The following is a 27,118-nucleotide window of genomic DNA, read 5'->3' as shown; positions in this document are numbered from 1 at the left end:
AATAATATAGATCAATGGCTATTGAAGAATTTAGTTTGCAGGTTATTTCCTGTGTTCCTATTTTTGCTCTTCCTGAAGTGCTCCTATGACCCTATAACATGCCTATAAAATGTCTTACTTTCCTATTCTTTCCATACCCCTCTTTTAGCATAGACTTAAGAAACACTTGATACCAAGTTTCAATCTTGTTTTACAAAGAAATTGAGTGATTTGAGTCAAGAGGATCTGACAAACTACTGAAACATTTCCACGTTTCACACTGTGTATTTGTTTATGTTCCAGTTAGCTAGGTTCATGGCTCTGAATGATTATCTAATCACATTGCTACACAATATTGCAAAGTAGACGACTGCATAAGCTTTCCATGATCGGTCATCATGGAAAATAGAATCTTGATTCGATGTGGTTCCAGATGGTGGTTTGCTTATAATAGTTCAGATTTAATCATGGTCATTATACAGGAAATGCAAATAAATTATACAACCTTTGTGAGAATTTTTATGTTATTTGCAACTACAGGCTTTCATTAAAGGCAGTCCTTTATGCATTGTAGAGACAAAAGTAGATTTTCTTTAGGATTTAAAAAAATATTTCTGTTATCTTCACCATATGAATAATTTAATTTTTAAAACCAGCACCTCGTAGTTTTGATTGTTATTTACTTGCTGTTCATTGCTTTGAGCATGTCAAGATGCAATATTTTTTTCAATGTTCTTAAACCTGCTCTCCAGAAACATGACAAGTGGGTTAAGATTATTACTAGCATTATCAATTTGTTCTGAGAAAATATTTTAGTATATATTAGTATAAAATCTCTCTAGTTTAAAAAATTATTTATTGAGAGATATAAATTCAGTATGCAATATTTTATGCTAGCTGTCCAGAACCCTGCTCTGTATGACTTACAGAACATTTATTTTTACCACTGAAGTCATAAAAGTTGTTTTCCGTATCCTCCGTCAAACTTAACTACAAGCAAGAAGTAGTAGAGAAATTACCTGTCACATTATTCACAGGCTGGTCCAAGCTACTGTAATACCATAGCCCACTAAGCTAATTTAGAAGAAAAAAAAATGGAAAGAGCTTTTTAAAAGATGGCATTTATATGTAATATATGTAGAAGAGTTTAGGGTTTTGACAGCTTGAGATTGTTTCCTCTTTAAAGAGAATGCATAAAGACTTTGAGTTCTGAAATATGCAGAACTTCTTGAAGGTAACTTTCAACTCCCATTAGCACTTTTCAAAGCAAGTTTCCTATCTATGTGAAAACAATGAGTACAAATAGATGAAATTTGAATGAATGTTTACTTATCAACAATTCAGTCATTGGTTTGAGATTTCAATTCTATGATCCAGTAGAGGAAAAGCACTACTTATGCACGGGATATTTCAGGTATAACTGTTTTATCTACTAATTCCCAAGAGATACTATTGAAAGATTGTGTCTAATTCCTTCTATAGCAAGATATAATATTATGATTGTTGTTTTTGTTTCGTGAGAATGAATTTGTGAATGGGAGTATGGGAAAGACTTGCAAAATTTGAACTTCAGCTTTATTTTCTTACTATCTGTATCCTTTCATGGGTTATCAAATTCCCTTACTGTAATATCCTCATTTTTATAGAATTACAACGATACTGGCACGTCTGCCAAGTGATTCGTGGTTGTGATTGTCCTTTGAAAGTTGTTTAAAACCTCTTGCCTCTGCTACAAACTGCCAGTGTGATGATCTTTCTTCCTTAGTTGTGAAAACTACAATGATCTCCATACACTATCTGGAAAACAAAAATGCTTCCTCATGAGAAACACTTGAATATCTGTTCTATATTTATCTAGCGTCAAAGCTTTGTTCAGTTGCTGGAACCTAGTAAACATTCAGTATATTTTATAAATAAATAGCATTTATATCCACTCTGAATAGCCACAAGAATAAAATGCTTGTCTCTCTCTGTACATGTGCATGTGTGCATATATTTTTTAATATGTGCATACACATGGAAAAAGATGCGTATTTCATATCACTTATCTATTATTCAAAGTAAAGAAAAACATAGCAAAAATAACAAGCTTTGTTAAATTAATTTTCTTTCCTATTATTTTACAAATGACTCAAATTCACAAAATGAACTTTTATTTACATTTGTTTCTATTTAACTCAATTGGCAAAATTGATAGCTAGAGAATAGAATAGAGGAGAAGGAAATATTGTATTTTAGATAACATTCTATGAGTTGTGGCCAGTGATATTTTTTCCTTTATTGAGTCTAAGAAAGATTCCCAAGCAAAAAACAAAACAAAAGAACAACAACAACAACAAACTAAAATGGGAGGTTTTATGTCAAAATGTGAACTCAGGTTTTCAAGTTTAGGTAATTGTTATTTCTTAGTACTAATAATGATAAAACACCCTGATTTTATTTTATTTTTTCTATTTCAAGGTCCCTTTACTTTGTCTAAGCTATGCAATTTAAATAGGTGTTGCTGTCACCATTTTATAGATGGAGAGACTTAAAATAGCCTTATGAAGTGACAGAGCTGGGGAAAATTTCATGGCTAAAAGAAGTTTTCCCATTCCCCCATTATCCCATAACTTCAACAGCAGTCAATTGCCAATCGTTCTGAGAAACATAAATACCATTCTCACTCTTGGCCTTTTCCATCCTTTTAACCTACATACTCACTGTTTCAAGTGACTTAATCCTTCCCAGGTGTTCAAGGTAATTCCCCCTAACAGGATTCGCTAATGCTCTCAGCACATTACTTAAACTAAATAGTGCTTTTAACTATTCCCCTGGACAGTCATTTGGTCCAGTTTTATAGTAAGAGCACACTAATACTGTTAAGGTTAGTTTACAAGTTGAAATACATTTGGGGTTAGATAGATTGTTTGGATGGTTTTATTCCACAATGGGAAGGCCTTACATTCAGGTGGCACTTCCTACCTAGGAAGAACATCTTTATTATTTCCTTAATGGGGTGTTGTTGATAGTGACACCATATTAACAAGCCTAGTACTCCCTCAACCACAGGGCCTGAAATGTGATCCAGGAAAAATCACTGACAAAGAATTTCCACTGGCATGTAGGCAATATGCTATAACATTGATGAAGGCTTTTACAAATAGATTGTCATTTTATTTGAAATCTCCCACATATAAATTATTATTAATTCAACAGTCTCATGACATGACTAATAATCATAATTATAATCAGTTAACCTAGGTTGAAAAATTATTAACTGGTATTAATTATTATGATAATGACCAGCATTTAGACAATGTATACTATTCACCGGGCATTAAATAAAATATGTATATAAAATACATAAATAAATAAAAATGTATATAAATACATTTATATCCTATGAAGAATAAATAACTTTTTAAAACTATGTAAATATTAAGGGTGAATCTAAAGGAAATATTTGATTTCTGGCTATATTTCCTAAGCCCTCATGTCTACTTGTTCATATAATACATTACTGACTGACCTGGACCATGAACCAAGACTACTAGGTTTTTGGTTCCCTACTTGGTCTTTATTTGTGCTAGCATTCAGCTATCTGGATTTGTTCTAAGACTAGATTGACTGACATCTTTCTACTAATTTTTCAGAATCTTGATAGATAATAAACTAATGCATAAATATATTCTAAGTTGCAAGGGCTCTCACTGGGAAAGCTATTTTTCTTCAGTTATATGACTCCAATACTAACTTTACTGCTTATGGCATTTGGTAAGTGCTACTGAATTAATGAATTATTAATTAATTATTCTGCCTTTGAAAATACCTACAATTTACAGCAAATAATAACTTAGCTATGGACATTATATTATACCATATTATGCCAGTACTGAAAAATATTTCAAGAGAGGGATACAAAAGCCCTCAGACCCAGAAACATTTAATATTTTAAACATAATTCTCTTATCTTAAATATTAGTAAGAGTTGCCCTATTTCAATAGACCTATTCTAATATATTATTTCTAAAGTGTTTCATTATCATCGTAAGAAACAAAAAAAAAGTTTCAAAAAAACAAAAATAAATAAAATTAAGAAAGAGGCAGATTATCCACAAAGAAATAAGAATAAGCCTAGCATGAGATTTTTTTCCTCAGCATTCAATATGGTAGCACAGAATAGGAACTGTTTTAAATGTTTTCACTGAAAAATTATTTCCAACTTAGAATTACAAAATTAGACAATATATCCATTAGTTGCTTGTGCAAATGAAATTGAGGTTTCTGTTGCATGGACTCTTGCATATGTATTCATAGGAAACTACTTTCAAATAAATCAAAAAGAAAAAAAAGATCAACTATGAATATGAGTGACAGGTGTCTTGATAGTGATCAGAAAGAGAGTTGCTCATGGATGGACTTAGCAGGTATTAAGATATCAGGTATTGATTAATGTAAGGATTCACTTTAACAAAACTTACTTTGATTTTTTCACCTCCATATGCTTTATCTTACTGCCACTACTAAAGCCAAATCAGGAGTTGAAAGCTTTCATAACCACCATCAAGGAAAGCCAACAGAAAATCAAGATTGTATATTTTTAACATGCTCATTACTAGCTTACCTAGTAGCAACATTTCTGTAAGTGAGGCTTTGATGGACCAAAGTGAATTTTTACTTTATTTATTTTTTTTGTGTTGGTCGTGGGGCTTGAACTCTGGGCCTGCGCACTGTCCCTTAGCTCTTCAGCTCAAGGCTATTGCTCTACCACTTGAGCCACAACACCACTTCCGGTTTTCTGGTGGTTTATTGGAGATAATAGTCTCACAGACTTTCCTGCCTGGGCTGGCTTTGAATCGCAGTCCTCAGATCTCAGCCTCCTGAGTAGCTAAGATTACAAGCATGAGCCATTGGCACCCAGCTTGAATTTTTATTTTGACAGTACTCTCCCCCATTATTACATATAGAGTCAATATTGTTAGAGAAAGATTGCTAGCATAGCTGAGTAGACTTAATATCATGGGAATACTTCAATATTTTTTATGAATGAAAATGTTTGGCCAATCTGGCTTGAGTGAGAGTAAGAAATGGGCAAATCCCATAGTCCTTAATATTTAAATTTGAAAAAATAAAAGCCCAGTAGATTATATGCTATTGAAAAGTTTGAAAAATTAAAGTAAGTTGTGAGTATTTTAAATAATTTACACAACACTTCCTAATTACTTTGAAGAATTATCAGTATGATGCTCTCCTGTTATAGCCTGGCTAGATGAAATATTTAAGAGATATCATATTATTATAAAGCATAATATATTCAAAATATGTTTTTATGTTTAAATGTGTGTTCTAAATATGCATTTTTAATTTATATTTCAATTAAAATTTCAATATTCTATTATTATATAATTCTATAATGTCAAATTAGCTTTGTTTTTGTCTTCTGAGGCTGGTTTTAAACTGATTTAAACTGAGATTCTCAAATCTCAGTCTCCATAGTAGCTAGAACTACAGGCATGTACCCCAAGATCCTGACATCTGTTTACTTTTGTTTATTGTTATTGTTTATTGTTCTTTTTCTTATTTTTCTTTTATTTGTTGTTGACTATATTACTATATAATATTTAGTGGTATAGCCAATAAAATAATTCATCATGTAATGTTTGTTACATAACTTAAATACCTTTATTTTATGTAAGAATCAGATTTAATTGTATAGCAGCTACTTCCTTGTTAAGATAAAAGCTATCGATGAAAAGCATTAGATTGGCCCTTGGAGAGATCTGAAAGACCTTCATGTGTCATCTGTTGGGAGTTTAAGACATATCCCTCTGCGCTGAGCACTCTTTTCACCGTATGCTTTTTATTTGCCTTTTGTCCCACAATCTCATTTCAGTCTTAACCAAACAAAAAAACAGAAGCCAACTCTCAGACTGCACACCATTGAATTAAATTTTGTGGCAAATGGACCTTATTTCATTTCAAAGACTTGAACTTGAAATCACTCCCAACAATTTTAAAGCAAATGTCTTTCCTCCTGCCAGCCATTGCCTAATTTAAGCTTCCCATCTGCACTTGCAATTATGATACAGAAAAAAAAAATCTGTGTTGAACAAAGAGTTCTTTTTTTAAAAATTTCTCTCAGGATAGACCAATATAGGCATAAGGCTAAATGAAGGACAATCTTTTCAGTTTACACCTTAAAATACCTTCTCATCAATTACAAAATGATTTAAATACATGAAGTTTACCTTAAAACACATCCTAATACTATTACAAAGGTTTACACACCATTCATATTTAATCTTAAAGTAATTGAAAGTGAAATAATTGATAGCATCTTATAAAAAATGAAAAAATTATCTATATATACAACATACTTATTTATATGACATTTTTATATAACTAGCAACATAAATGTATTCATCCAGTGTTTTCTTACCCCAAGCAATAAAATATCTTTTAGTATTTTTAGATATGGACTTAAAATGAAAAAAATCCAGTTTTATTTTAATAAAATCATTAAATATAATGTGTGTGTGTGAGAGAGAGAGAAACACAGGATATCTGGTAACTTAGAGCAAGTTATAAGTCTGCAGCCTTTTACTGATATAAAGAGTGTCAGAATCTGCCATTTAGGCATTTTTAAAACTCTTGCAATGCTCTTAATAGATTGAAAATGAAAAGGGAATCATACTTTCTCCCACAAAGATATTTATTGTCCCAGGGAAAATTGAGGTCAGTTGATGAAGTGGGTACACACACACACACACACACACACACACACACACACACACACACACACACACACACACACACACACACACACACACACACACACACACACACACACAATGTTGGGCTTTATTCCCTAACACATAAATTCTACACCTTCCAGAATCTCCACCCACTAAGACCAAAACCAGAGAGTTGATTATACAGTTTTCTATCTTCATCCATAAATTATACTTTCAGTAGAGCTATATGACTAGAATAACTCCATTGTATATGCATTTACCACAGTAATTACAGACACAGAACTTTTGATTTAGGAAAATTGCTATGCTCCTTAGAATCTCACAGTATTGGTCAAATTTACCATTATTTGAGAGAGAGAGAGAGAGAGAGAGAGAGAGAGAGAGAGAGAGAGAGAGAGAGAGAGAGAGAGAGAGAAGAGAGAGAGAGAGATAATAGGAAGGAAGGAAGGAAGGAAGGAAGGAAGGAAGGAAGGAAGGAAGGAAGGAAGGAAGGAAGGAAGGAAGGACGGAAGGAAGGGAGGAAGGATTGATTTTTAAGCCAGTGTTCATAGATAGGTATGTATCTAAGTTTTTATATCTATATACTATTTGTGAATGTGTATTCAGGTATACTTTAATGTTACTAATATGAAATTAGGAGAACTGCAATTCTGATAGCCTGAAAGTTTCTCTCCAGAAGATATATATTTAAAAGCCTTCTAGTGTATGTATAATACCTACTAAGAACATAAGTCATTTGATTAGGCCAATAAGGATCATGGAGTTCAAAGATGAGCAGAATCTGGAAAGAGTACTTGGAGCTGGGCTTTATGGCATCGGTTGATATCTATTATGCAATGGAAATAATGTAGTTAAGGGCTTGAATGAACATCCATACAGTGATTCAGAAATGTTCTGTGTCCTCACTGTGCTATAGAAACTAAAAAGAGGTTGCAAGGACAGACTGGGGCCGAGCTGTGAAACCATACATTGCCCTATTGTTTGTGACTAGCTTTCTTCGCTTAGCTTACTGTCATCAAGGTTCATCCGTGTGGTAGTGTACGTGGAAATTTCCTTTCTTTCTGTATCCCCCTGCATTCAGAGTCCACCTTTTGCTTAATTAATCATCTGTAGATAGACATTTAGGTGGACTATTTTCAGTTGTGTGACTCGTGCTGCAGGGAGTGCAGATGTACAAGTATCTGTAAAAATCCCTGCTTTCAATACATAGGAATGTGTGTGGAGGCGGAACGGCCGCATCCTGAAGGAATTCCCTTGTGTGGGCAGTCTTAGAGCCACTGCGCTGTTTCCCTCTCCTATTCCAATTTCACCCTAATGCCATAGTTACACTGCGCACTAAGTGTTAGTTCTCCACCTCCTTGCCAACACTTGTTATTTTTCTATTTGTTTGATAGATAGATCTCACTCTACTGAGTGTAAAGTGGTGTGACATTGTGATTTTTTTTCTTTGACTTCAGAGCAATAAAATTTCAAAATGAAGTTTGATCTTACCTTCATTCTACTACCTAATAAAATAGTCTTCATTTTGAGCTTAGTTTTTCCTTATGATAAGAATAAGAGTATATATTCTCAGGTGAAACACTATACCTTTCTTGAGGAACAGATTCTTTATACAATGAAGTAAAAATGTAAATGTTTAAGCATACAAATATCCTTGTCAGGTCTGTATATTAGAAAAGGTAACCTAATATTAAAAAATAATACGGGCAAAGACTATGAAGACTCATTAATAAGAAAACTGTAATAGTCCAGGCGAGAGAGAATAAATGTAAATATAGGACAGCAATTGTAATCTGTAATCCTAGCTACTCCCTGGAGGCTGAGATCTGAGGATCAAGGTCAAAGCCAAAAGCAGCAGGAAAGCCCAACAGACTCTTATCTTAAATTGTTATCTTATCTCTGGGTAGTTAATTAAGCTACCAGAAAAAGCATCAATTGGAGCTATGGGTCAAGAATTAGCTTTGAGCAAAAAAGCTCAGGGGCAGCTCTCAGGCCCTCACAGGAGTTCAAGCCTACACACAGACACAAAACATTTTCTATCAACATATAGTCAGCTAAAATACATATACCATGTACAAAATAGCCTTGTTGTCCCCATACTGAAAATGCTGCTAAAAATCTTCCTGGTGGTGCAGGATTTCCTGACAATACAAGGCTGACCTCTTCACTCAAGTTTGTGAATCACTTTGTACAACCTGTTCTTAATCCCTGTTACACTTAGCCCCAATTTACAACAAGCAGAATATGGTAGAAAACACAGCCAACATGTTTTCTCCTGGACCTCTAAGCAAAGTGTCAGAGAAGAGCAAAGCAGTTTCAGTTCACCACTTACTCTCTCTATAAACAAGTTGGAGGCAGAAACACTTAAATTTCAGCCTCCTCTTTGCCTGTCAGGGTGATTTTGTTGGGTCAGTGCAAATTCTTAATTGGACAAGAATTTGAGTTGTTTATGATGGTCTTTTTTTTTGAAATGTTTTTATACCCATAGCAAACAGTGAGAAATGAGTAGTATAAAAGCTGTTGAATTTCAGCTCATTGAATGAATATATATATATGTATATATTTATACATATGTATATAATTACACAGAGGAAGCAAGTTTATTGTGAAGTCTTGAACATGAAGAACGTTCTGGTTTTAAGTTCAACATTTTTCAAAGGAGAGTTCCATTAAACTTAGATTACATATTTTTCTCAATTTACAATGTCTTCATTTGTAAAGATTAGACATAAATATTGTTAGAAAAATTGAAGTAATGACAATATAAAAGAAGCAAAAAATACAGTTCTATATACATTTCTTTTTGTTTCAAGGCTTCTCTTGGGATGGTTTTGTTCTTCCTAGTATCTTACATAGATGTAATATGCATTTATACTTATACTTATTTTCTACGCTCTACTAACTTAAAGCACTGTTCCAGTGATCATGTAAAATCACACTGTTATGATTAAAAAAATTTTCTTGGCATTTGGGTCATCTCTGACAGGTTCACATACACATAAAAATAGAAACAGTCTACATTTTGTTGGCAAAGGAAATAGACTCTATAGGGGAAAATGTTATAAAGCTCTCAGTATATTATATAACTGTTCTTTTCATGTATTTATTTCCAAGAATAAGAAAACATCATTATTGATGTTATAAAATCAGATAACAGCTACCATGTAGTTAAAGTTGATTATGAGCTAGAATCCATGAAATATTCCCCATAATGCTTCTTTTCAATCATAGTTCAAAAGAGGGAAGGAAGGACAGGGACTTTGAGGTCAATCTTATCATCCCAATCTTATGATTCTAAGCGTATAATGTAATTTTTTCCGCTCTCTAGGTGATTTTATGCTGTAGCCACAATTGAGAAACATGTAGGTAGAAGCAGAAGAGACATTGACAAGGGGAAAATATACAAAACACATATCAAATCTAAAATGTAAGAAATTCAGAATTAAGACACATTGATTCAAAAATAGTGCAATATTTGAAAGGTTTTGCTTAAGTCACCACAGCAGTGACAATGCCTGAATTAAAAATCTTATCTTTTGATTATTTCTCTCTACCCAGACATGTGACCCTGTGTCTGGCCATTCTATGGCCCTGTGCCCTGTAGACAGATATGCATTTTTCATTTAATGGATGGTACATTCACCTACTTTACATCATGCAGTACCCACCAAAAATAGATGTTTTGTTAAAACATTTTCTCCTTTCATTCTGTTTAACAAGGTAGACCAGTCCCAATTTTCCCACATCTATATTTTTGAATGTTTAAAAATTTCCAGAAGATGTAATTTATAGCCAGCAGTTCATCTGCAAAAGGAGTCTTATGCTGTCTATACATGTTATTTATTGGAAGGTAAATCCATTCAAAAGAGAGACAGAGCCTGCAGGGCAGAGTGAAGAAGTATTTTTATTCTGCATTTCTTTTTATCTTCTCTCCCAGAGTTTCTTTCTCGTTCATGCTTCCCTAGACTCTGGCATGCACCTTGAATGCTAAATGAGATGATCCTTTCAATGTTTTTTCGGCAGTTGGGCAGGGGTGCAGAATCTGGGAACAGTAATTCATTCAAATATGGGTTCAATTAACAATACTGAAGAGATTAGAATGAGTCAGAGTCAAGGAAATCCTAATGTTGGTTTATCTCTCCCGTCACAAGTTTTTGCATGTCTGTGCCATGCCAAGTCTAACTAGCCTCCAAAGTGACAGCATCATGAAAACGCCAGAGCCTCCATTTTGCCTCTATGTTTAGTTTAGATTTTGTATTTAGCGTTTTAGTATTTAGATTTTGTCAATATTATAGCCTATGGTTACTTCTACAATATTTGCAATACAAAATAAATGCTTATGTGAGCCACACTCTCTCGTCACCGCCATAATGCACATCTTAAAATATCATCCTGTGTATCCAAGGCCCATCTTCCTTTGTTCTATTAGTGCTGATTGGTACTTCAGCATCTTTCTCTGTGGAGCCAGTTTGTCTTCAGGATAGCAGTGGACAGTGACAAGATGGCTAGATAGAGTGAGAGCGCATGCCATGGAAGGCATGTTTGCTGTGGCAGGCCTATTAACCCCCACAGCTACTGAAACCTGACTTGCATCTCAGTAACATGACACAACTGAGCTGGCCAGAAACAAACAAGCATACAAAAGTTCCCACACATATTGGGAACCAGCAAGGTTTGGGAATCAGTACTGGGAATCTTTAAGGTTATTTATTAAAAGGAGTCCAATGGAAAAGGATATGGAAATAATTTTCAAGTTAATATATACACATATAATTTATTGATTCTGTGTATGGCATTAATCTATTAAAGATATGGGCTGCATTTACATGGATGCATCTATTTAATTTTTATCCTTTGCATACAACTTACACTGTGCTTGTGAAAGTATAGTTTTTCTATTTGGGGAACATTCATATTTCTATTATACATAGTTTTTTTTTATCTTATTAAAGTATAAAACCAAGGGCTTAGAGCTTGCTTGGCAGGTGACCTATCATTGAAGATCTAGTCCCTATTTCTTTTGGCCTTGGTTACTTTTGAGATATGTCCCGACTTTTTCTCCATGCTGGCCTGAATGGTAATCCTTTACTTATGACTTATTTATTATTATCACTGTTATTATTTTTTTTTGCCAGTCCTGGGGCTTGAACTCTAGATCAAGTCTCTCGGAGCTTTTTTTGGCCAAAGCTAGCACTCTATCACTTGGTCTTTATTATATCTGAGATGATAAGTCTAAAACTGATCAGTTTTACCTATCAAAGTTGAAAGGTAAATTGCTGAATCTTTTAATTTTTTTTTTTTGCATTGTGAGTGGATTATTTAATTATTTATGCCAGTGCTCAGGCTTGAACTCTAGGCTTCTGATTTTTCTGTCAAGGTTGGTGGTTCATCACATAAACAAGACTCTACTACTAGCTTTATTTAGTTAGTTGGAGATAAGAGTCTCATGGACTTTTCTGCCTGAATTCAAGCATTGATCCTAAGATCTCAGCTTCTTGAGTAACTAATATTACAGGCATGAATTGTTGGCACCCAGGTAGATGATGCTCTGGTAAACAATTTGGAGATTTGTAAAAAAACATGATTTGTAAAAAAAAAAAAAACATGAACTAACAATATGTTAATAAAAATAAATGCTGTTCAGCCTGGGAAGGTGGCTCAGTGGTAGAGTGCTTGCCTTGTATGCATGAGGCCCTGGGTTTGATTCCTCAGCACCACATAAGCAAAAAGAAAAAAGCAGGAAGTGGCACTGTGGCTCAAGTGGTAGAGCGCTAGCCTTGAGCTGAAGAGCTGAGAGACAGCACCCAGGCCCAGAGTTTAGGCCCCACGACGGGATCCAAAATAAATAAATAAATAAAAATAAATGCTGTTCTCCTCATAAAGGCTTCGAAGTCAGTCTCTCCTTAGTAAAGTTTTCAGTCTCTCCTTAGCTGCCTCACAGACCTGTTCTCCACAGTGGGTAAATTTGTAGCTTTTTCCCACTCTCACAAGTTTCTTGAGATGTACAAAGTCATTCCTAAATGTTATTTTCAGTCCTGAAATACTAATTCTAAAGGACAGGGTAGAAAATGATTTTTTTTTGCTAGGAGTCAGTGCCTCATGCCTTTGCCCATAATCAGGCAAGTTTAAGAGGCTAAGATCCTAAGAATCTCAGTTCAAAGCCAACCTGGAGAAAAAAGGCCCTGAAACCCTATTTTCAAAATAAAAAGCAACAGGCCCAGCTGGAGGAATGGCTCAAGTGTTAGAGTACAATTCAAGAAAGCTGAGCCAGTGCAAGGTTCTAAATTCAAACCCTGGTACTGGTAAAACAATACTACTATATTTGTTATTTCTAACATTACTTAAAAGTTTATATTTGTTGAGATTATACAGTATAATTTTACTATATTAAGAATGAGTACATTATCTTAATTTAAGAATAAACAAACACAGAAGGATATCTTATGTAAGTAGCTTTCTTAGTAAATTAAGAAGTGAGAATTGTTTTGTGAACAATACACAGGCCGGTAGCCTATTATTAGAGAAGAGGGATAATTATGTGAATAAGACCTAAATTATCATTTGCTCAACTGGATTGCATGTTTTGGATATTGCCGGATACAATGGCATAAGCAGTTTTGTTCCTGCAGTTGGCTAACATAAGAAAAGAACTTCGTTTTATAAAAATTGGTATGTGATGAATTTTGTTGTAGTAGCTTCTATCCTCATATTCTGTTGGAGATAGTTTATGTCATTGAGCTGTAATGAAAATTTGACAATTTTTAAATCAAGCACAACTTTACCAAGTATCTTTTCTAGCAGGTTCTCCTATGAATTACAAAATAATACTGTTTCCATGCTGTAAAATACAGGTACAGATTTATAAAACTGATAAATGTATGTGGTTATGGTTTTCTGTTATTAGAGTTCAAATGCAGAATTTTTATTTTACAAAATAATGGGCTTCATTATGACATTTTCATACATGGATACAATGTATGTCAATCATACTCACGCCTTACTCTATTTCTGTGACCCTCCGACTCATTCTTCACCTGGTAGAACATAGTCCTTTCTAAAAGACCATGTCTTTGCTTGTTGTTTTTTTTTTTTTTTAGAAATCTATTGTTTATATATGAGAAAATGTGACATTTATCTGAATTTGGCTAATTTTACTTAAAGTGGTGTTTTTTACCTTATTCCTCTCTCTACAAGTAACAAAATATTCTTCTTGTTTATGGCTGAATAGTATTCCATAATTTTATTTTTATTCAACCATCTATTGTTGGGAATCTAGAAAGATTCCATAACTTGGCTATTACTTAAACAATTTGACAATTATTTTTCAAGTGAACTATGATAATAGTATAGTTTCTAAAATGTTATTAAGAAAAGCAAATCAAACTTCCTCATTCTCTGTTTAAATTCCTAATGATAATTTGTTGATTAGTAATAATGTAGGCTCTAAACATGCCTTTGCTTTAATTTCCCCATTGGCCTTCTAATACTTCATGTACTTGATACTTACCAGGTAAAATCCTTTAAGTAATTAGCATACACCTCAGTGTCCAGCTTCAGAACAAGATGTTATCAGCCTGCTCTTGTTCTTGCTTTTCATTTTGCTTGAAATGTGGACTCTTCTCACTACATCTTGGTTTTCAAGATTAATCTCAGAATGTATTTCTCTCAAAAGCTGCTTCCCAGGCCTGCAATCTATCCTTCAGGATTAACACCTTGTGTTTTCACATTTATGTGTATCACTCATTTCATGTGAAGCCAGGTTCCCCTCTTCCTGCCTGGAGAAAAGGCTTGCACCTTGGGATGTAATATGTGCTTTTAGTGTTAAAAGAGTGACACATTTTGCTATTAGTAAGAAATCCATTCTCTACATGCACACACACGTACACACAGACATAAAACACACACATATGTATGTATGTGATTGACTAAATTGTACTGTCTCTCACACAAATTTATGAATCTCTTTGTCTACTTATGTCATTGTGTCTCTCTTGTTTGTCCAGTTCATTTGCTCCATCATTGGGTTGTACTTTTCTTTGGAAAAGTGCAGATTCTCACATATATTAACTAAACCTTTGGAACTGTGACAAATGCGAGGAGAAAAGATGAGAATATTTAAGACATTTTCCAACACCTCACAGATGGCTATGTTACTTTTATCAGTCAGATGTTAAGCCATTGCCTTCAGTTGATTGGTTTGTTGATGAATTATTAGTTACTATTTTGAATTTTTGACCTCAAATAACACTGTAAAAATTCTCCAGGATATCCTAGGCAATTTTGAGCAATACAAAGCAACCGCTATCTCTTCTGTATTGTGTTTTTAATATCATAAAAAACACTAATCAAATAAAAATTTCAAAATATCAATGTAGCAATTATGAGTATTGGATTAATATGTAAGTATTTAGTCAACAACTACTATATGACAGCTATATTCTAGGTGATTTGCTTATTGTATTCTTATTTAATTATGTTGTATTTTATTATTGGAAATACTGTTACAAGAGGATATTCCATTAATGTATAAATAACGTATTGTGCAATAGTACTTTGGAAGCCCTGCTCAAACTTGCAACACAAAAACTGAGTGCCAGAAAACTAAGCTGTCTGCTCTGTCACAATGGGAGTAATGGAGCCATATTCTTGCTCAGACCCAAAGCTACAGTTTAACTTACACAAGAGGTTGGCAAGAATTATCCCTCTTGACTTCCTTATTCTTTCAGAGCTGGATGGGATAACTTAATGCTTGCATAGTGTGTTACGGAAATTGAAGAAGACTTCTCCAAGCATAAGTATTGAGTAAGCTCAAATGGCATTAACTTTGAACCTGCAACATTCCTAAAGTTACCTTATTATTATGAATTTGCAAAGTTATCAACTTATGATCTGAAAAATAATATGTCATCTCTGAAATGTTTGTGGTAGTGTGTGTGTGTGTGTGTGTGTGTGTGTGTGTGTGTGTGTGTGTGTGTGTGTGTATCTGGGGCTTGAACTCATGGCCTAGGTACTATTACTGATGTTTTGCTGAAGGTCATGCCTCTACTACTTTAGCCACACATCCTCTCTAGGTATTTTTCGTGTTTTTAATTGGAGATAATATTCTCATGGATCTTCACGCCTGGGTTGGCTTTGAACTGTTGAGTAGTTAGGATTTCAAGTTTCAGATAATAGTGCTAGGCAGTGATATTTTTTAAGAGCTTGTTTTTATTTTAAAAAAGAAACAAAAAGCTGAAATCTCTCTTTGATTGATTGGTTGATAAAGCAATCACAGCAAGTGACTCAAAGGTAAGGTATTTGGTCAGATTAGAAAACAAATCTTGGTAACGTTTTAAGCCTACAAGTTCAATGTTCTGTCAAAGTTTCATCAGACATGACCCACTGCTTGAAAAGTAGAACATTGACATCTTTTTAATTTTACTGTCATTAAATGTGGATTGGGCCCAAACCAGAATAACTGATCATTTTCCAGTAAAAATTAAGAAATGATACCATTACAAACCATCTAAAACTGCTGGATACTGGTGGCCCATACTATAATTCTAGCTAATCAGGAGGCTGAGATCTGAGGATCATGGCTTGAAACCAGCACAAGCAAGGCAATTCATGGAACTCTTCTCTTCAACTAACCATCAGAAAGCCAGAAATGGAGACATGGCTCAATTGGTTAAACACTAGCCTTCAGCACAATGCTAAGCTAATTCATCCAGGCCTTGAGTTCAAGCCCCAGTACTGGCTTACAACACAAATTGTCTCAAAGTTGATTTTCTTTTTCATATTTAATGTACAAAGGATACAGCCTGCCTGTGATGGAGGTTGAGTTATTCTTTGAGGTGGACCTAGATAAAGTCTTTAGGGACAAATGCATCCTGTATAGTTTTCTACCCACTGGGAATGAATTATAAGTTCCTTTATAAAATATCTATCCAATTAAATAGGATTTTGTTTTACTGAATTACAGAATTAATTTGCTGTCTTTCTTGATTTCTAAATTAATAAATGGAAGGAATGATTAACAAATGTATTTAGCTGAAGGAAAACATTGTCCCAAATTAAAGACATTGAAGGATTCTTTAAAATTTAATCTGTCTATAGTCCCTAGGTTACAAAGAGAAAAAAATATTTTTTTCATTCAGTCTGGTAAGGAGAAATACATAATTTCCCAGGGATATCTTAGAATATTAATATGAAGCCATTCATATATGGTTAAATGAGGACAAGAAAAGGGCTGAAGGGTTGAGAAGGTTTTAAAAACTAGACATTTCCACAAAGATATCTTTCTGATTTCTCCACAGTTAATATCTACCTTGGACTTAGTATTGGATAAAAAAAGGTTTAAGATAATAACATAAATAATATAACAAGTGGTAAAATTGTAATACTGATTGCTATTTCAGGTTTAATTTTCCTGGATGGTTTTAGCCAGATTATGAAATAGGAAGTAAATTCTATGAATTTAATATCTTCCTACTTCTAAAGAAAGGACTTTGAAGTGATAAATACGTCTTGCAGGATTTGAATAATGCATTTGTTTCTTCTTAACACAATGTTTAGATTCTTTGGACCTTAATTTTAAGACCTTCAAATCCTTCAGTTTTTTTCACAGCTGATTAAGTACAATCCTGAGAAAAACACCAACTGCCCAATAGGATGTTTCCCAGTAGGTGAACAAGCTTTGGCCTCAGAGATAATCTGTTAAATTGACTTCAGACCTTACCAGAAACCACATTGAAACATGAAGTCCTCTTTGCTCAGCCAACTTCTTCTTTATGACAAGATCTGAGAAACTAGTAGTCCTTTTTCTGCCTTCAATGTCTTTGTGAAATATAATGACATAGAAATATTGAGTGTGGCACCCAAACCACATATAGCCAAGATACATTCATGGAATTGAGACCTTTACAAAAGAACAAAATATGTCAGCAGAGTTGGTAAGATAACTGTAGCTCTGAGCTCTGACCTGTCCTTTCTCCATCCATACTGGCTCTTCTTGGACCCTTAATCTAAGTGATAACAACTAGTTTTAGAACATCCTTTTATGTCACCAAAGAAAGGAAGGAAGTTTGAGAGGACTCAGGTAACCTTAGGGCAACATCCTCTCATGTCACCAAAGAATGGAGGAACTTGAAGAGAAAATGGCACTCAGCTAATCTCTCATTCACTGGAGGTTACAGGCCTCCCTACTTTGTTTCCTAGACAGTAGGGATTTAGATTTGCATCTTCTATTTCAGGATTTGTGTGCAAAATCCACCATCTTTGGAGGAGTTAAAATTTCATATATTCTGGCTGAAAAACTGAAGTGTGGCATAGTATTTTCTGCTTAGATAGAAAATTATTGACAAAGACATAAGATCAAGGCAAGAAAAGAATTTCTTTACCCCAAAGTAATATATATATATATTATAATCATGTATGAAATTTATATGACACAAACATAGGTTGTACATTTTGCGTCCCTGAAAGGATTATCAAGCATGAATAAGTGTTGGAAGCTGAGTGGCTCATAACTGTACTCCTACCTACTTAGGAGTTTGAGATCTGAGTGCCATGGTTCAAAACTAAACTAGGCAGGAAAGTCCATGAAACTACAAGTTAACCAGCAAAGAATTGGAAATGGAGGTGTAAGTGTGACTCAAATTGTAGAGTGCTAGCTTTGAGTAAAATTGCTGAATGAGTTCATGCCTCAGCACACAACACACACACACACACACACACACACACACACACACACACACACATATATATACATACACAATGTATGAGTAAATCTTATACTGTATGATAACTTACATGCTATATGTGCAAAGGATGTATTTTGAAATTTTGAAAAAGCACAGATACTTCCTGTTGCTATATAGCTTCAGCTTCACTGCTTTGTCAAGAGATTTAAAATCATTTTGCCTCAGTTTATTTACCTATATAATAGTGGTAATATTATTTTCATAGCAATTTAATAAAACTTAGTCAAGCTGGTATGGTGGTACTATTAGCCATTATTCATAATATGAAATTACATTTACCATCTATTTCTCAGAGTGAGGCTAGTATCGTATCCTGCAATTAAGATCTGTCTATGTATGGATATTCTGTCTACTGTGTGGAATATCTGTTAAGATGCATATCTTTTGTACATCAGTGGTTCTTTCAGAAATTTCTACACCCACATATACTCTCCCTGTAATCTTCTCACACAAAGCAGGTATGCAAGAATCTTTGAAACAATCAGAATATTTAATTTTTATTATTAACTGGTACTTTTGCTTAAAAGGTTTAGGAAGTCTGCATTAAATTACAAGGTCTCTTTTGCAACCAGATTATCCTTAAGTGTTGGGAGAGGATGACCTTCTGCTAAGTAGTATTTAGCATATATATTGAAAAATCTGTTAATCCACCAACCAATCATAGAGTCCGTATTATCTTGACATTTGTAGCTATTATTTCTCTAGTATTTGGTAAGTGTTCTGTTTATTTTTTATTGTTTTTAAGTCATGAAATTGCCCACTAACCTTGTAAGGTTGTATTTCTGAAGCCATCGAATGGTGGAGCTGGATCCTAGATTGTGAGTTTGAATGTTTAGACAAATTCACTTCTGACACAGAGTGTGTAGAATTTTTAATAAATTCACTAAAAATCAATTTTTTATCTCTGAAACTTGCATGATGAGAAGCCTGAAAGGATTTAATAAGTACTTTTCAGATTTTAATCTCCTAGGACAATTGAAATGAATTATAAAATAAAATTCAGAGACCAACATAAAGTACCAATTTTTAACCTTAAATATAAGGTTATTCAGACAAAGAGAATTTAAAAAAAAACACAATCCATTCTCAACACAATTTATAAGATAAAAACAATACTCTAATGTCAGGGTATTGGATAACCCTTTGCTTAGGTTATATTTAGTTTTATAAAGGAATCTGCATTGTCCTTGTATTCTTAGGCTGTTTTAGGCCCAAGTATGGTACTACTTCATCAACTGGTATTTGATAATCAATGGGCTCAAGATCAGTTAATGAGCTCTGTGCTCAGATTACCAATGGGTAAATGTGTTTCTTTAGGCAAATTTCTTCTCCCTCATCAGTTTGTTTCTTTCATCTATGAACTTAGAAAAATAATAACTCCTTGGGGGCTGGGAAGGTGGCTCAGTGGTAGAGTGCTTGCCTTGCATGCATGAGGCCCTTGGTTCGATTCCTCAGCACCACATAAGCAGAAAAAGCTGGAAGTGGGGCTGAGGCTCAATTGGTAGAGCACTAGTCTACAGCTGAAGAGCTGAGGGACAGCGCTCAGGCCCAGAGTTCAGGCCCCACGTCCAACAAAAAAAAAAAAAAGAAAAGAGAAAAAAATAATAACTCTTTGACAGAGTTGTATGGATAGATATTTCTAAAAATTGAATTAAAGATTTGAAGGGCATGGGTTGGGTTGAGATAGACTGGGAGGAGAGAATGATGAAAAGAGTGATGTTGATCAATGTGCATAGTCCTGACAAACTGACATGTTGAACTGAAACCCATTTGTACAACTACTTAGAGATAATTAAAAAAGAATGTTGTATGCATTAGCTAATAAATCTTGTGATGACTTTATGGAAAGAAAACCTATACTCATTCTACAAATAAGTGAGAAAATTTAGGCACAGACAATTTAATTTGTCATATACCACATAGTCTATAAATACTGTTATATATTCAATCATTATTAGTAATATGCATCAATTATTTATGAATATTTGTAATATTATAGAATAGTATAATACATTGCACATTTATAGGTGCCAAAGAGTATATTTTAATAAGGTATATGAAATAAATATCTAAATATTCAAATCAATATAGAAATATTTGCATTTAACATTAGTGTATATATTCTATGCTTACTTATTGCATTTATATATGTTAATTGGTGATCTTATCATTATTGTTATTGCTTTTTTGTGCTGGCACATAGTGCATGCTGCCACTTGAGCCACCAAGTCAGACATTTTGCTTTCAGCTCATTTTTGTCTAGGCTGGTCTCAAACACAATCCTCTTACTTCACTTCCTGAGAATCTAGGCACACAGGTTTGTAGCAGTATCCTGGGCCTGTTTGTGAAACAGTCTCCATAACTTTACCTGCTTCCTGATTAGTTGGGATTACAGGTGTCATCTCTAAGAAATGTAGTCCCTGTACTCTCCTGAGCCTGTGCTGTTGTTTGCTCCTGGCCTGCTCCTGACCTGCTGGTGGCTCACACTTGTAATCCTAGATATTCAGGGGCAGGAGATATGAGGATAGTGGTTTCAAGAAAGCTGGGGTAGTAAAATCTATGAGACTTACCTTCAATTAATTACCCCTCACCCATCTACCCCAAAACAAGCAGCAAGTGGGGCTGTGGCTCATGTATTAAAGTGCTAGCCTTGGACACAAAAAGTTCAGGGACAGTGCCCTGGTCCTGAGTTCGAACTCCAGGACCTGCACAAAAAAAGTAAAATAAAATGGACTGGGAAGGTGGCTCAGTAGTAGAGAGCTTGCCTTGCATGCATGAGGCCCTGGGTTCGAGTCCCCAATACCACATTTGCAGAAAAAGCTGGAAGTGGCGCTGCGGCTCAAGTAATGGAGCACTAGACTTGAGCTAAAGAGCTGAAGGACAGCGCCCAGGCCCAGAGTTCAGGCACCATGACCAACACACACACAAACACATACACAAAATAAATAAAATTTAAAAGAAGTAAAATTAAATAGTACTGATAAAAATCTCTCAAAGTTTATATGATTAGGAATATAATCATGAGGTAGATGGATCAAAGGTAAGGTTATAACCATACTAAGATCTCAAACCATTCTTCTCATTCTCAAGTGAGGAATTAGAGCCAGGTAGACAAGGTTAAACTGCTCACAGTACAGGAACCTGAAAATGTGTGCAAATACACACAAGCTTAGCTTATTTCTTTCTGTGTCAGTACTGGGGCTTGAACATGGGATCTGAAATCTGGCTTTAGCCTTTTCAACTCAGGCCCAACTTAAGCCACAGCTCCACATCCAATATTTTGCAGGTTAGTCGTGGATATCAGTCTCAGATTTTTCTGCCTGGTCTGCATTGAACCTTGATTCTCAGCTCTCAACTTTCTGAGTAGCCAGAATGGCAGATGTGAGCGAACAGTGTCTAGATGCATAGCTGATTTCTACTATTGAATTTCTAGAAACTGTGCATATTTGTAAAAGCATTTAGTTACTTAAGTAATCCATGCTTTACTTTGTGTATTTGAGTTGAATTAAAAATCTAAATGCATTTCCCATGCCTAAGATTTGGCAACTAAATAAATAGGAGACTTTAAATAGGTACTTTGAATATTTTCAATAAAGTTAATCCTACGGAATTTCCTAAAATCTGAAAAAAATATAATTAAGATATAAAACGAGTACATTCAGAAAATAGTGTTCTAATTGTGTTCTACATTGGGCGCATGTGTGATTCTACTTTCTTTAAAGTCCTCCTTATCTAAGGGTTTTTCCCTACTGAATTGTGATATGAATATTATGTTTCAAAGATCATAGCCAGAATTACCTTTTCTTGAGTCCAGCAAAGTATGAATGTCAGTGTCATTCAAAGGTTGCAAGTGTTTGAATTTCATAGATTGAGTTTAATTACTGATCTGTGGATTTTCTGATTGCAGAGAGGAGAATTTTGCAATGATTGAAGCCCACATGAGACTTCCTAGTTTCAGTTTTAGTGAGTCTAAGCAGGGGGTCTTTGATTTTATCCTTTAAACTGTACTTAGTGCTTGTGCTGCTAAGGAAAGTAGACGAAGGCTTGGAGGAAACTGGGACAAAAGCTAAAGAAGTCATCCTTACTAACTTATACATGCTGATTCTTGCTGGGGCTCAAGAAACGTTAGCCATGTGTAGCAAGCATGGAATAAGAAGAAAACTGTGAGTTATGCGGTTACATAAACCTGGCTTTCACAGCCAATAATGGTGTGGTCTTGAAACAGCACTTAAAACTTACTGATTTTAGACTGGTGCTGGTGAGTCGTGTCTTTAGTTCTAGCTACTCCGGAGGCTGAGAACAGAAAACCGAACAGAAAACAAAAATCTAGACTGGGCTGGAAATTTTGTGAACATTATCTCCAACCACCAGCAGAAGTTCAGAAGTAGAGCTGCAGCTCAAGTAATAATGTGCCAACTTTCAGAGAAAAAACTAAGGGATAGTGCCCAGGTCCTGAATTCAATCACAAGTACTGGCACAAACAAACGTACAAAACAACAGCTCACTGGTTCTCATTTTTAAAGAGAAGGTACCCTGTGGATGTCCATGTGATTAAATTAGGTGATACATGTGGAATGGAAGCACTGGGGTCCAGCCCTGGGTTGTGGATGCACCACCATTATCCCGTTAATTCTAGGTAGGTGCATTGACTACCATTTAGGGAGCTAAGAGCTGCAGAGTGGATCTTCCTCATTCATAATCCCTCCAATCAAAATATTTTGCTTTCTTATATGAACAATTTCAGTTAGTTAATTTGGAATACTTCGAGATGTTAAGTCTGGACCACATGGCAAGTCCGCAAAGTTGTCATTAACACTGGGCAGACTTTCTCACAAATGTGTTATCAATTGTGAGGAGAAATGGGAAGAAGAACAAGAACTATATTTTGATGAACATCTAGTAGCAGTAGGTACTATTGTCATTTGCTGACTCATGGTCCTATTATTTAAACTGAGACTGTGCTGCACTAGTCACAGACGTTACTTTGGATTTATCTCAGTATTAGTAGAGAGTAGGGAGTCTAAATTGTCCAGAATTGTTTAATATATGGTAATAAAGTTATGTTGGTTTCAATCCTCATCAATTACTTCCAAATCTAAAATTCCAGAATTTTTCTCTTCAACACTGACTGATATACTCCAAAATTATCTGCTCTGCTACTGAGTGTCTCTAATATCCAATAAAATACAGTTTAATTCTTCATTTGAAGTCCTTTTTGATGCAGAGTACTTCAACATTTCCTTTCTCACAATAGTCTTCAGAGATATTATCCACCCATGTATTTATAAATCTATCATCTTTCTACCCACATGTATCCCGTCCCTAGATAATGGTTTTCTGTACATACAACCTAGAGGTTTTCAAGTGAATCCTATATTTATAATATAAACAATATCTTTTATGCTGATAATGTTGAAAACTCCAAAATTATTGATTTATATTATAATCTTGTTAGTATTCATGCTTTTTACATCTTGAAACTTGACTAAATCTGTCAGAAATGGATTAGATTATCTCTGATTTATTTCAACTGTCTAATGCTAAGATTCTGATACTATGTATTATGTCTCAATTGGCAACCCATGAGAACATGTAGGATTTCTACCCCCATATATATCTTACAGATTTGAAATTAGTATTATGATATTAAAAATGTCATGCACACTTTATTGAGGTTTTTCTAGATAATCATATTTATCCAAAAAATATTCTACCAGATTATGATATAGAATATATAAAATGGAGAAGAGATTGATATTGTAGTCAAGATATTCATATACAAGTCTCTACTGAAAGGAACAAGAGGGGAGATGGAAAAAATATGACTTTTAAGAAAACATAATTTTGTAAATATATCTTATGTCAAAAGCTATAGAATATTCCCCATTTTAATTCACAAATATTTTGTGATAGGTAATTAGATCAGTAGAATGAAATTCAACAATCAACAAAAACCTTAAAGCAATTTAGAGTTCTTTGAATCTTTAAAGAAAATCCAATAACACTTGAAGAGTAAAATCAATAAGGAGTCTGATTGTTTCCTTTTTGATTTGCCACAGGGTCCAAGTTTTCTCTCTGAGGCCATTTTTCCTAAGCCTGCAACAAAAATTGAAGAAACAGATCCTTTTTTCAACTTTCATACAACAATTGCCAAGGTATGTAGAAGGATGTAATTTTGAATAGTATTGGGAAAGTTGTGGTTTAGTTTTACTTTGTTTGGTTTTGGTAAATGAAGAAAGTTAAATAACCACCCAAGAAGAATCTTGAATTATGAATTTGTGAAATATATTAGAAAGGATTTTGTGGCATCATATTGTTTTCCTAAGAAGTAAAGATGATAAACAAATGTTTAGAAAAACCTCTATTCAAGCTCATAGATATCATCACCTTGGTGTATGATCTTAAGCATCTATCCACAGTAAAATAATAAAGATTTCCTTTTAGCCTGAAAGTATGTTTGCATTATATTTGTAGATACAATTTTCTGCTTTAATCATCATGCCAAATGGATCTTTGCATTACTCTTTCCAAATAATTGAGATATTTGTTCATTTATAATATTTTTTAGTTGTGATAAAGAAAGAAGAGGTTTGGGCTGGGAAGGTGGCTCAGTGGTAGAGCACTTGCCTTGCATGCATAAGGCCCTGGGTTTGATTCCTCAGCACCACATAAGCAGAAGAAAAAAAAAGCCAGAAGTGGTGCTGTGGTTCAAGTGGTAGAGTGCTAGCCTTGAGCTGAAGAGCTGAGGGACAGCGCCCAGGGCAAGAGTTCAGGCCCCACGATCAGACCCCCCCCCAAAAAAAAAAATAAAGAAAAAAAAGAAGAGGTTTTCTTGAGGACCAGTGGCTCATTCCTATAATCTAGCTGCTCAGGGGGCTAAGATCTGAGGATATTTGTTCAAAGCCAGCCCTGGCAGAAAACTCTATGAGACTCTTATCTCCAATAAACTACTCAAAAAACTGGAAGTGGTGCTATGGCTCAAGTGGTAAAGTGTTTGCCTTGGGCAAAAGTAGGCCAGGGGCAGCTTTAGGCCCAGAGTTCAAGCCCCAGGACTGGCAAAAAAAAAAAAAATAGCTGTTTTGTAATAATGAACAAGGTTGGACCTATTATAGGACGTTTTTATTCTATGGTGGAATACTTACATTGTTATAGTATTTCCTTAGTCATAAGTTTATAATGTGAAAAAATATGTTTTACACCATGAAGTAAATAAATTTAACATTCTTGACATTATATGATATATATGAATGTTTATATTTACCAGTTATTGATACAAAACCTGTCAAAACCTGTCTTTTGAGAACAGAATTTAGACTATCAGCATTTTAGTTTCTTTAAAATAATCTATATTTCCCTATGAATATTTGAAAGATTTAGTCATCCTCACATCTCAATCAAGTTTTACAGCTTCTTTTTCTCGTTTAATATAAAAGGAAGTATGGTAAGAAGCTCACGGAGAAGCAACAAAATGAGTTCATGATACATGTTTTATAAACTTTATTCATGGGGCTGGGAAGGTGGCTCAGTGGTAGAGCGCTTACCTTGCATGCTTGAGGCCCTGAGTTCGATTCCTCGGCACCACATAAGCAAAAAGAAAAAAGCCGGAAGTGGCGCTGTGGCTCAAGTGGTAGAGCACTAGCCTTGAGCTGAAGAGCTGAGGGACAGCGCCCAGGCCCAGAGTTCAGGCCCCACAACCGGACCCAAAAATAAAAAATATAAACTTTATTCATCTCTGACATTTAAGAACTTTGTGAATTTATATTGTTATTGTATCCCTAAAATAATTTGCATTAGAATTATGTTTAATTTAGAATTATTTTAATCTCAAAATACCTTGGTCTTAACTATGATTCTTTAATTTTTCTTTGCAGTCCATCCCAGATCATTGATTTAGTTTTTAGTATATCTATCCTTTGTCCATTATTCTTTATATTTAATAAGATAGAAGTGGGCACTAAATACTTCCTTAGTATTTAAAATATTATCCTTATTCCTAATGCTTAGAGATTATATATACACATATAAACACATATCTAACAAAATGTATAAATATATCTGAATGAATAGCTATATTACATATTTGGATGAACATATACATACACTTGAATCTATATAGATTCAATCAAGTATTCTGGGTATGTAAAATTGGTATTCATTTAATTGAGGTGGCCTGAATGGGACTTGAATTCAGGGCCTAGGACTTGTCCCTTATAGCTTTTCTTTGCAAGATTCATACTCTACCACTTGATGTATAGCTTCACTTCCAGCTATTTTGAAGGTTATTTCAAATAAAAGTTTCATGAACTTTCTTGCTTCAGTTGGCTACAAACTATGATCCTCAGATCTCAGCCTCCTGGGAACTAGGACTACAGATATGAGCTGCTGGTGCCCAGCTTTTGTATATTATTTTAAATCAATGAACTAGAAAATTATAAGATAATAGAATCATAATCTTTTCTTCATTTTTCCTGTTTTTCTTTCACTAAAAAAATCTCATTACCTCACATATATAACTGTAACTCTTCTGTACATCACCTTGACAATAAAATTAAATTAAAAATATAGTACAGACAACTGTGCCTAATAATGATGATAATAAAACTATGTTACTGGTTTCTTTTTTAAAAAAAAGGGGGGGGGACTTTTGTAGGGGAGGCAATT

The 27,118-nt window shown here is 34.4% G+C and overlaps 1 protein-coding gene across 1 annotated transcript in view; it reads left to right on the top strand.

The window, feature by feature from the left end:
• Nucleotides 1–27,118, top strand: part of LOC138804423 (inactive N-acetylated-alpha-linked acidic dipeptidase-like protein 2) — a gene marked incomplete at its 5' end in the record, with an annotated part of 214,391 nt that overhangs the window by 20,420 nt on the left and 166,853 nt on the right. The window contains one exon of the mRNA XM_069988680.1: nucleotides 24,517–24,612. Coding sequence (XP_069844781.1) covers nucleotides 24,517–24,612 — 96 coding nt within the window. The remainder of the gene's footprint in view (nucleotides 1–24,516; nucleotides 24,613–27,118) is intronic.

Source organism: Dipodomys merriami, unplaced genomic scaffold (assembly GCF_024711535.1).
Source record: "Dipodomys merriami isolate MVZ:Mamm:240054 unplaced genomic scaffold, mDipMer1.0.p SCAF_362, whole genome shotgun sequence".
In the NCBI taxonomy this organism is placed as follows: domain Eukaryota; kingdom Metazoa; phylum Chordata; class Mammalia; order Rodentia; family Heteromyidae; genus Dipodomys; species Dipodomys merriami.
Note: the sequence above shows the minus strand (reverse complement) of the source record. Positions and strands in the feature narration are given on the sequence as shown.